The sequence below is a fragment of the Eptatretus burgeri genome, chromosome 6 (assembly GCF_056783735.1).
Source record: "Eptatretus burgeri isolate ZD-2024b chromosome 6, Ebu_testis_v1, whole genome shotgun sequence".
Taxonomy (NCBI): domain Eukaryota; kingdom Metazoa; phylum Chordata; class Myxini; order Myxiniformes; family Myxinidae; genus Eptatretus; species Eptatretus burgeri.
In genome coordinates, this window is record NC_140966.1 from 105,812,227 (window position 1) to 105,824,305 (window position 12,079).

Consider the following 12,079-nt stretch of genomic DNA (forward strand, 5'->3'; position numbering starts at 1 on the left):
CGATGGTGTGCGTGTGTTCCTTTGACTGCAAACCAACCCTTGCATGTTCCTCGTTTGAAGTGGATATTATGACTTTTGTAAACATTCGTTTCGGGAGTGTTTTCCAGCAAAAAACCCAAAAACAAACACACGCATTCCGCCCCTTATGGACAGCAATTTTGCTTTTGTGCAGACGAGATGAAAAGATATACATTTTGTGGAAATACTTTGTCTTCGCTCTCAATGGTGTTTGACCACATGGCCCAGAGATTAACTCGCACACCTGTGGAACTGCAGGTCCCCAATTTGAATCTCGCCGACATAAAGTTATTTAATTACTTGTTTCAATATCTGTTTTGTTCAAACTCACAAGCAAGCGAGTTTGACAAAGTTTTAAAGCAGGACCACACGAGTTCTTCGTGGTGGATGAGTTTTTAAAAGTTTGGTTTTGCACCACAAGCAAGCGACCTGGACATCTTCTCAAGGTAGGAGCAAATTGCTCTTGGACTGCAAGACCACCGTGGATAAGTCATAGCTTGACAATACAATGTACAGGCCTACCGCAGTGAACCAGGTGAAGACACGGATATTTGTGAACCAGGTTAAGACAAATGAAGAGCTTTTGTAAACCAGGTACAAATGCTGCACCTTTGTAAACATTTTTAAGCCAGGCAATGTGATATTGAACCAGATATCGCACGGGTTTCCACTCGTAATAAAAGGCATAAGATTTACCAAAAATCCCAAAATTCACTTCAATTTCAGCAGAAGATCACAGCAGTTTATAGGCCATTAAAATTCAAATTTCACAATGTTGGCTTCACGTTGGAAACTCTCCAATTGTTAACCAGGGTCACTCTTTCAAGTTGAAAGCTCATAGTTTTGACATTGAGCTTTCCTTTTTGCAAACATTAATCAAAAGATGTAAAGTTAACATCCCTCACCTTTAAACCATTTTCGACTTGCATGAAACCATTCACCTAGTACAAATGGGATGGACCGCAGAGGATGGCATCACGTCCAGCAACAAGTGGGGTACACGGATTGGGGAATACCGACAAGGTGGACAGAGCAATGTGAGCATGCGGAGTAAAGTGCATACTTGATAAGTTGGGGGTGAGGCCCCAGGTGACTTTCAGGACTCCATGCAAGGCAGCACACGCGACTCAGCTGCTCAAACACCTGGAGACGATCAAACACCAATCCATCTGCTTGCTCCTCTCCTTTCTAGTGTGTGACACAAGCATTTCCTTTTGTTGTTGTTCTTTGCTTCCAACAGCTTAGTGAATATATATTTATTACATACAGAGGAGGGTGGGGTAGATTGAGAAAAGGAAGAGAATGGAGGATGATATGAGAGAAAGGGGAGGGGAGTGTAGGAGTGGTGGTGAAAGAAAGAAAGAGCATTGGGTGGAGATAGGAGAAAAGAAGAAGGAAAGGGGGGTGGGAGGAAAGGAAAGGGGGGTGGGAGGAAAGGAAAGGGGGTGGGAGTTAAGGAAAGGGGGTGGGAGTTAAGGAAAGGGGGTGGGAGTTAAGGAAAGGGGGGTGGGAGTTAAGGAAAGGGGGTGGGAGTTAAGGAAAGGGGGTGGGAGTTAAGGAAAGGGGGTGGGAGTTAAGGAAAGGGGGTGGGAGTTAAGGAAAGGGGGTGGGAGTTAAGGAAAGGGGGTGGGAGTTAAGGAAAGGGGGTGGGAGTTAAGGAAAGGGGGTGGGAGTTAAGGAAAGGGGGTGGGAGTGAGGGAAGAGGGGTGGGAGTGAGGGAAGAGGGGTGGGAGTGAGGGAAGAGGGGTGGGAGTGAGTAGTAAGGAAGGGGTGGGAGTGAGGGAAGGGGAGTAAGGGAAGGGGGGAGTAAGGGAAGGGGGAGTAAGGGAAGGGGGAGTAAGGGAAGGGGGAGTAAGGGAAGGGGAGTAAGGGAAGGGGGAGTAAGGGAAGGGGGGAGTAAGGGAAGGGGGAGTAAGGGAAGGGGGGAGTAAGGAAGGGGGAGTAAGGGAAGGGGAGTAAGGGAAGGGGGAGTAAGGGAAGGGGGGAGTAAGGGAAGGGGAGTAAGGGAAGGGGAGTAAGGGAAGGGGGAGTAAGGGAAGGGGGAGTAAGGGAAGGGGAGTAAGGGAAGGGGGAGTAAGGGAAGGGGGAGTAAGGGAAGGGGGAGTAAGGGAAGGGGGGAGTAAGGGAAGGGGGGAGTAAGGGAAGGGGAGTAAGGGAAGGGGGAGTAAGGGAAGGGGGGGAGTAAGGGAAGGGGGAGTAAGGGAAGGGGGAGTAAGGGAAGGGGGAGTAAGGGAAGGGGGAGTAAGGGAAGGGGGAGGAGCAAGGGAAGGGGAGGGAGGAGCAAGGGAAGGGAGGGAGGGGCAAGGGAAGGGGAGGGAGGGGCAAGGGAAGGGAGGGAGGAGCAAGGGAAGGGAGGGAGGGGCAAGGGAAGGGGAGGGAGGAGCAAGGGAAGGGAGGGAGGAGCAAGGGAAGGGGAGGGAGGGGCAAGGGAAGGGGAGGGAGGGGCAAGGGAAGGGAGGGAGGGAGCAAGGGAAGGGAGGGAGGGGCAAGGGAAGGGGAGGGAGGGGCAAGGGAAGGACGGGAGGGGCAAGGGAAGGACGGGAGGGGCAAGGGAAGGGGAGGGAGGGGCAAGGGAAGGACGGGAGGGGCAAGGGAAGGACGGGAGGGGCAAGGGAAGGAGGGAGGGGCAAGGGAAGGGGAGGGAGGGGCAAGGGAAGGACGGGAGGGGCAAGGGAAGGACGGGAGGGGCAAGGGAAGGACGGGAGGGGCAAGGGAAGGACGGGAGGGGCAAGGGAAGGACGGGAGGGGCAAGGGAAGGACGGGAGGGGCAAGGGAAGGACGGGAGGAGCAAGGGAAGGACGGGAGGAGCAAGGGAAGAGGGGGGAGGTAAGGAATCCACAACGAAAAGTACATTTGATCAGAGAACATTTATTCGCGGTACCACGGAGTCCAAACCCTGAGATGTAAACATCCACAATGATTTGCACCAAGCTAAGTTGACATTTTCTGATATTTATATGCTTTTGTGGGAGTGGAGAGGGCTGGGAGAACAAAGGGAGAGAGAACATGGTGACTTTCAGCTGGCCTTTGTGAGAATCAGACAAAATACAAAAAGCAGACAACCAAAAGGAGTACAGGATAAGACCGTAGGTTATAGGGCTTTCAAGGAAATGAATACAAGGAATTGTGTTTATAAAAGGCAGCGAGTACATGGGTCTGATGAGCATTAGGCAAAATAACTCAAACTGCAATAGGTGTCCACTGGGTGGAAGCGAATGACATAATCATGGCAAAAGTTGCAGTGCCATCAACCAGGCCACCCTGTCTCACAGCAAGACATTCCTTTTATCAATATTTAGGTCAAAAGACTTTTGGAAAAAGGGAAACATAACTGACAGCCAATTTGACTGAAGCATATGAAAGCACCAGCAACAATTACAATTGGGAGTACATGAATATAATTTTATTTCTTCCACAATCCCCCCTTTTTCCTATCAGGAAAATTTGAATAATTATATTACACATGATCACCACACCTCGTTCCTCGAAGAGAAAAGATATCCGTTACAAAAGTTCAATCAACAATGGCAGCGAGTGCTCATATCAGAAGAAAGCTGGATGACGAACATCTCAATAGTGTCCCAGCCAGGTTAGTGAGTGCGTTTCCATTCAATTCATGGCCTGTTCATCAGCATGTGTCACAAATCAAAAAGACATGCTGCCCGAGGCCAGAGGATAAGCAGGTCAGGGTGTAGATAGAGCAGCATCCAACGGGAAACACAGTCGAGGCACTCTTTGAGCTGAAGAGAAGGTAGATCTTGGCAGGTACAAGCTTGGGCCCGAGACTGGGTTGAAGGAGACGAAAAGGACTCGAGAAGGGACCCAGAGATTCAGCCCCAGCAGAGTTTGGGGCATCGTAGCAGCAGTTTGTGCAATCAGGTTTGATTCACCAAGTGAGCTGTGCACGTTGGAGGAAGCCACGATGGCTGCACGAGCCTCACCCACACCATCGAACACGTTTCAGAAGACTCGCCGTGTGGACCTTCAGGGCCTTTGTTGTGCATTGTGCAACCACGGCAAGTTCACGATGTGTCTGCAGAGCAGCAATTCGTGAGTGTGGTTGAGAACATTCCTCCAGGCAGGCACCACGCAACGGCGACGTTAAGTCTTTACCTTGCTGTGGTTTGACTTGTCCAACCTTCTATTCTCTTCAGTAGGTTTTTTTCTTTAACATGCTCATCTTGTCTCCTCAGGAAGGGGGTAGTTTCATGATCACGTGTTGAATGCCCAATCACCCACGGCACAATTGGGAGGGTGGGGGCTACTATGTTGAAATGCACATGTGTGTGAGAAATATTTCCAAAATTGATTTGAATTGTAACCATTGTACTTAAAATGTGATCAAAATGTAGAAATGTGATTTGGAATGATTTTAAAGTGATTTGTAAAGTAGTTGTGTATGATTTGGTACCTTGGGATGAATGAGGATTTATAACCTTCCACCAGCACTCCGGTCGAGAGTGATCAATTAATTATCCCTCGGATGGACGTTAAGCAAGGCATGCTGTCTTCATTAGTCTGTGAATGTTAAAGATAATGGATGACATTATGTTGATGGCTCTTCGTCGAGTCCTCCATAGACAAGTGCGGACTGGCTGTCTGGTGCGCCTTGAACACACAAACAGTCGTGCAAGCCTTATCACAAGAACACTCCTTGGAACATTTGTCTGCCAAGGTCAGTTGCCCGCACGAATAGCAGAAAGCAAACAAAACATCTCTGGTGGCTTTATATGTGCCTCTATTTGTCAGATTAATTCATGAAGTTTGATTTGATTAAAATTTTATTTATTGTCACGATAGAACATAAAGCTGTTTAAGCGAAATTGGATAAATAATACACTCAAAAGGGAGTTTTAACTTAATGGCCATCAGGAGTAGCCAATCAGGAGAAAGAGAGACCAGTTGGGAGCTAACAGCAGGTATCATGTCATGATGCCAACAGCAGTTCAAATCTCCCATGCCTCTCCCACAACAGTGATAAGCATTATTCGGGGAAAACATTGGGAAGATTCTACCAAGATAGCTACATGTATGGACAGTGTTTTGAGCTGCAATTTAAATGCTATTCGCCTGATGACTCAACTTTGACAAATGATTTGACAATTTTTGTGCACCTGTTGAAAAAAAAAACAGAGGTTTAAACTGTATTTATTTGCTTTGATAAAGGAATGGATTTGTATTTAAAAGGTCAGAGAACGTGATTAGATGGCTCGTGTATGTGTGTTGGTTATATTGCTCCGAGATATTTCAGCTCCACTGACCATGAAAGAAATCGATGCTCATCAGGTTAATTAAACAACATCAGCATTTGGTATTATTTAAACTGTTTGGAGAAATTTTGTAACCATGTTTGTCAAGCTTTGTTCCAAAATGATCCCAAATGAAAGCTCTGCAGCCAAAGTGTGGTCTGCAGCTCGGCAACTCGATGTCATGGCCGAGCGGCATGGAACTCTTACGATGGGAGAGTTTGCAGAGCTGAGAGCCCAAGAAAGACTTCCAAAAGAATCACCCTGTGACTAAAATAATAGCCAAGCTTCTCTTGTTTAATTACTCCTGTGAATTAATGTAAGAATGTGCAACCGAGCTTTGAAATATTTTGGGGATCTATTTTGTGAATTATAATAACCGAGCACACACACCTGTTTTGCACACACACCTAGCAACAGCACACCAGTGTGTTTTGACCTGTATGGTAGTGATGGGGATACTCTTATGGTCAATAGGACCAACAAGTGACACTTGTTGTAATGTCTACATGTAGACATGGGGAACAGTTGGTAACTAGTGGAGGTTGTATATGGTAACTGTGTTAAATACTTTCAGACTAAGCTCATTTAAAAACAAGAGCTCAAGTGAGCACAATATACGTCCAAACAAGAAGGTATATACAGAATTGTGCTACTACATGGAAAACAGCATCCGGGTTGCCATGGCAACCACTTTAGACGACGAACCTCACAGCCACATTATTAAAAACACCTCCCAGAAACATTATAAAGAAACACCTCACCCCCACATTATTAACAAGAAGGTATATACAGAATTGTGCTACCACATGGACAACAGCATCTGGTTGCCATGGCAACCACTTTAGATGACAAACGTATGTCGCGACACACCGTCTCCACAGTCTGTACCTATGTACCAAATATGAAACGTGAAAGTTGAAAACTTTGGGAGTTAGAGTGCGGACAGGAACGGACGGACAGACGGACAGACAGACGACCAGTATCACATAATACATATACATATATATATATATATATATATATATATATATATATATATATATATATATATATATTCTAGTTAGGGTCCCGTCCCTAGTCTAATGTGAATTAAATGTTCATGCGCTGCGGAGTTATTTTGATAGTCAGGGTTTTCTTTCACATTTTTACATCACTTACAACTACAACTACAACAACACCTTCGCTCTATGCTGACGCCATAACGCTTGCGGCATTCTTCGTGTGCTCGCCAGCAAGTGCGCGCGGGGGTGGAGCCTAACATAGGTATGGCATCCCTCTTTAGCCAATCGGCAAGGAGCGGCGTCTCACCCACCCCGTTTCCGATTCTTTGCTTCCAACTCTTTGCTGACTCTCGACCCGCCCCGTTTCGCACGTGGCCGAAGGTGAGGAGGTGGGCGGAGCTACAAACACCTCTGATCGGGACTCCACCCAGAAGGGTGGGAGTTGTCCCGCCTACCGTGGGCCTGTCCAATAGGAGACGGCCAGGGAATCACGCGATGGGTCCGACCAATCAAGAGGCGAGTGGCCAGGAGAAGAGGCCCCTCCCTCCTGGAGAGAAAGTGTGGTTGTCGGGACGAGTGCGAGGAGAATAATTGTTCCCCGTCTGCTCGAGCGCGTTTCGGTCTGGTCTGTGTTTGACTGCATCGCGCACATCCGAGGCATCTTGTCTGGAGCACAACTACAAGAGGTCGACCATCTCATTACGGGAGATCGCCTCATCTCGCCTCCGCTGCATTCGGCTGCCCTGGTCCATCCTTTGGCGACCGGAGCTCCGGGAAGGGGTGGACGAATAGCCGCGCGCTCGCGGCCAGATAGCCAGTTGCCCTGACTCCCAGCTGAACTATCCTCCTCGGCTGGAGAGCCGAATAAAGACTGGCGAGGTACATCTCTTTTCTTTGGGTGTGCGTGTCTGTGTGCGGGCCTGTCTTGTCAAGTAGCATTGTTAGTTAAGTGCATTGTTAAGTGCTTTTTCTTGTACATTATTTACATTTCTTATTCAGATAACTCTGCTCTTTTGTGTTCCCTCCCCCCACATTATAAATAAACCCCCCTGTTGAATGTTCCAGCTCGTTTCTGCATTTCCTTCATTGGCTTGGCATGCAGCGTTTTGGGAAATAGCGAAGCGGCAAATTGTTCATTTGGTCCAGCGCGGCTCTGGTAACTCCGCTCGGTTATGCTGGATCCGAGCCCTTACCCGCGACTCGGATCGGACAGAGTCGGCCGAGGGTGTGGTTTCCCTGGTAGTTGGACAGCGCGAGTACTTAGGTAAATTGGAGTCAGACAAGTGGACCCTACCTCACGCCATCAAAATATTAGCGACCACGGTCCTGTAAGGGACCTGTGCCTTTCGGAGTTCTCCGAGAAGCAAGACCTAGATTCCGGGTGTTCAGTGAAGCCGACTCTACTGCTCCATCTAGCGGTCGTGCGCGCCACCGAGACCTGGCCCCACAACAATATTACCTGATTTATCTGTTTTCTGATTAATTGGAAAGATGCGTGATTTTTTTGATGAAGTGGTACTTCTTGTACGGCTACTTAACCCTCTAGAGCCCACAAAATGTTCTGGGTGAACAAAAAAATAACCCCTGGGGCTCTAGAGGGTTAAGTAAGTTGATATGAGGTATTTCGAACACCGACTTGACCATCGTTCATGAGTACAGAAGTGCTAAGTTAGTTGGAAATAAATAAATAAATAATGGCAGTTGCTCTGGAACTGCTTGTGAATGAAACTGTGAATTGTTTAGCAGATATGAATGTTAAAATTAATGCAAATGTTAAAATGGTATTGTTCTTGACGAGAAGGGATTTTATTTTTGAAGGATGGTGAAAAGAGTTATCGATTGCAAATTGGAACCCTGATCAAGACTATTGCCCTTTCTACATGGAAATAGCAAACGGGATGAATGTTTTTGAGTGTACATACAACTGAGATTTCTGTATATTTTAGCATGTCATTTCGGTGCGGGGAAAAAATAAGGAAAGGGAAGGGATAAAATATTGATATAACATATAATGCAAGTTCAATGCTTCTGCAAGAGCCTTTGTTAGTCTTATTTAAATACATGAGCCCATGACGTTTATTGGTTGGTGTTTAAGAGATGCTTAAACTCGATTTTGTTTGCTTCGGAGTGTTGAGAGCAGTTGAACTATGCAGTGTACAATTTCATCAAATGAAGCTTTGGAAGAACTTCCACCAAAAGATTGGACGATGGGGAGAACCCAGATTTGGGTGATTGGGCATTCAACACGTGATCATGAAACTACCCCCTTCCTGAGGAGATAAGATGAGCATGCTAAAGAAAAAAAAAGAAAAAAAACCCACTGTAGAGAAGGTTGGACAAGTCAAACCACAGCAAGGTAAAGACTTAACGTCGCTGTTGCGTGGTGCCTGCCTGGAGGAATGTCCTGAACCACACTAACAAATTGCTGCTCTGCAGATACATCGTGAACTTGCCGTGGTTGCACAATGCACAACGAAGGCCCTGAAGGTCCACACGGCGAGTCAACTGCAACATTTGTTCAATAGTGCGGGTGGGGCTCGTGCAGCCATCAAGGCTGCATCCAACGTGCACAGCTCACTTGGTGAATCAAGCCTGATTGCACAAACTGCTGCTACAAGGCCCCAAACTCTGCTGGGGCTGAATCTCTGGGTCACTTCTCGAGTCCTTTTCGTCTCCTTCAACCCAGTGTCGGGCCCAAACTCATACCTGCCATCACGAGATACCTGCCAAATTATCATAAGACTTTCACAAAAAAAAAAAAAAATTCTTCCACAGGAGTAAGGGAAGAGGGGGTGAGGGAAGGGAGGGGTGTAGTGTGGGAATGGTGGTGGAATAAGGAACGATTGGGAAGAAATAGGAGTAAAGGAAGGAAGGGGGAGTAAATGGAGGGGGAAGTTAAGGGAAGAGGGGGGGAGAGTAAATGAAGGGGTGTGGAGTAAAGGGTGGGGGTGGGAGTAGAGGAAGAGGGCGGCAGTAGGGGAAAGGGCGGGAGTAGGGGAAAGGGAAGGGGGTGGAGGAGAAAGGGAAGGAGGGGAGTGAAGGGAGTAAGGGAAGGAGGGGAGGGAAGGGAAGGGAGTAAGGGAAGGAGGGGAGGGAAGGGAAGGGAGTAAGGGAAGGAGGGGAGGGAAGGGAAGGGAGTAAGGGAAGGAGGGGAGGGAAGGGAAGGGAGTAAGGAAAGGAGGGAGGGAAGGGAAGGGAGTAAGGAAAGGAGGGAGGGAGGGAAGGGAGTAAGGGAAGGAGGGGAGGGAAGGGAGTAAGGGAAGGGAGTAAGGGAAGGGGAAGTGAGGGAAGGGGAAAGTGAGGGAAGGGGGAAGTGTGGGAAGGGGGTGTAGTGTGGGAAGGGGGTGTAGTGTGGGAAGGGGGGTGTAGTGTGGGAAGGGGGGTGTAGTGTGGGAAGGGGGGTGTAGTGTGGGAAGGGGGGTGTAGTGTGGGAAGGGGGTGTAGTGTGGGAAGGGGGTGTAGTGTGGGAAGGGGGGTGTAGTGTGGGAAGGGGGGTGTAGTGTGGGAAGGGGGTGTAGTGTGGGAAGGGGGTGTAGTGTGGGAAGGGGGGTGTAGTGTGGGAAGGGGGTGTAGTGTGGGAAGGGGGTGTAGTGTGGGAAGGGGGGTGTAGTGTGGGAAGGGGGTGTAGTGTGGGAAGGGGGTGTAGTGTGGGAAGGGGGTGTAGTGTGGGAAGGGGGGTGTAGTGTGGGAAGGGGGTGTAGTGTGGGAAGGGGGTGTAGTGTGGGAAGGGGGTGTAGTGTGGGAAGGGGGTGTAGTGTGGGAAGGGGGGTGTAGTGTGGGAAGGGGGTGTAGTGTGGGAAGGGGGTGTAGTGTGGGAAGGGGGTGTAGTGTGGGGAAGGGGGTGTAGTGTGGGAAGGGGGTGTAGTGTGGGAAGGGGGGTGTAGTGTGGGAAGGGGGTGTAGTGTGGGAAGGGGGTGTAGTGTGGGAAGGGGGGTGTAGTGTGGGAAGGGGGGTGTAGTGTGGGAAGGGGGTGTAGTGTGGGAAGGGGGTGTAGTGTGGGAAGGGGGTGTAGTGTGGGAAGGGGGGTGTAGTGTGGGAAGGGGGTGTAGTGTGGGAAGGGGGGTGTAGTGTGGGAAGGGGGTGTAGTGTGGGAAGGGGGGTGTAGTGTGGGAAGGGGGTGTAGTGTGGGAAGGGGGGTGTAGTGTGGGAAGGGGGTGTAGTGTGGGAAGGGGGTGTAGTGTGGGAAGGGGGTGTAGTGTGGGAAGGGGGGTGTAGTGTGGGAAGGGGGGTGTAGTGTGGGAAGGGGGTGTAGTGTGGGAAGGGGGGTGTAGTGTGGGAAGGGGGTGTAGTGTGGGAAGGGGGTGTAGTGTGGGAAGGGGGTGTAGTGTGGGAAGGGGGGTGTAGTGTGGGAAGGGGGTGTAGTGTGGGAAGGGGGTGTAGTGTGGGAAGGGGGGTGTAGTGTGGGAAGGGGGGTGTAGTGTGGGAAGGGGGTGTAGTGTGGGAAGGGGGGTGTAGTGTGGGAAGGGGGTGTAGTGTGGGAAGGGGGTGTAGTGTGGGAAGGGGGGTGTAGTGTGGGAAGGGGGTGTAGTGTGGGAAGGGGGTGTAGTGTGGGAAGGGGGGTGTAGTGTGGGAAGGGGGTGTAGTGTGGGAAGGGGGTGTAGTGTGGGAAGGGGGTGTAGTGTGGGAAGGGGGTGTAGTGTGGGAAGGGGGTGTAGTGTGGGAAGGGGGGTGTAGTGTGGGAAGGGGGTGTAGTGTGGGAAGGGGGTGTAGTGTGGGAAGGGGGTGTAGTGTGGGAAGGGGGTGTAGTGTGGGAAGGGGGTGTAGTGTGGGAAGGGGGTGTAGTGTGGGAAGGGGGGTGTAGTGTGGGAAGGGGGTGTAGTGTGGGAAGGGGGTGTAGTGTGGGAAGGGGGTGTAGTGTGGGAAGGGGGTGTAGTGTGGGAAGGGGGGTGTAGTGTGGGAAGGGGGTGTAGTGTGGGGAAGGGGGTGTAGTGTGGGAAGGGGGTGTAGTGTGGGAAGGGGGTGTAGTGTGGGAAGGGGGTGTAGTGTGGGAAGGGGGTGTAGTGTGGGAAGGGGGTGTAGTGTGGGAAGGGGGTGTAGTGTGGGAAGGGGGTGTAGTGTGGGAAGGGGGTGTAGTGTGGGAAGGGGGTGTAGTGTGGGAAGGGGGTGTAGTGTGGGAAGGGGGGTGTAGTGTGGGAAGGGGGGTGTAGTGTGGGAAGGGGGTGTAGTGTGGGAAGGGGGGTGTAGTGTGGGAAGGGGGTGTAGTGTGGGAAGGGGGTGTAGTGTGGGAAGGGGGGTGTAGTGTGGGAAGGGGGTGTAGTGTGGGAAGGGGGTGTAGTGTGGGAAGGGGGGTGTAGTGTGGGAAGGGGGTGTAGTGTGGGAAGGGGGGTGTAGTGTGGGAAGGGGGGTGTAGTGTGGGAAGGGGGTGTAGTGTGGGAAGGGGGTGTAGTGTGGGAAGGGGGTGTAGTGTGGGAATGGTGGTGGAAGAAGGAAAGATTGGGAAGAAATAGGAGTAAAGGAAGGAAGGGGGAGTAAAGGGAGGGGGAGTTAAGGGAAGAGGGGGGAGAGTAAAGGGTGGGGTGGGAGTAGAGGAAGAGGGCGGGAGTAGGGGAAGGAGAGTGAGGGAAGGGGAGAGAGTGAGGGAAGGGGGAGAGTGAGGAAGAAGGGGAGAGTGAGGGAAGGGAGAGTGAGGGAAGGGGGAGAGTGAGGGAAGGGGAGAGTGAGGGAAGGGGGGAGAGTGAGGGAAGGGGGAGAGTGAGGGAAGGGGGAGAGTGAGGGAAGGGGGGAGAGTGAGGGAAGGGGGAGAGTGAGGGAAGGGGGAGAGTGAGGGAAGGGGGAGAGTGAGGGAAGGGGGAGAGTGAGGGAAGGGGGAGA

At 50.5% G+C, this 12,079-nt stretch overlaps 1 protein-coding gene across 1 annotated transcript in view; it reads right to left on the reverse strand.

Moving 5' to 3' along the window:
- The window catches only part of NUP37 (nucleoporin 37), a 394,802-nt gene that overhangs the window by 380,853 nt on the left and 1,870 nt on the right, over positions 1-12,079 (reverse strand). Inside the window, exon 2 of the mRNA XM_085886554.1 lies at positions 1,082-1,206. Within this exon, the coding sequence (XP_085742680.1) occupies positions 1,082-1,206 (125 nt within the window). The remainder of the gene's footprint in view (positions 1-1,081; positions 1,207-12,079) is intronic.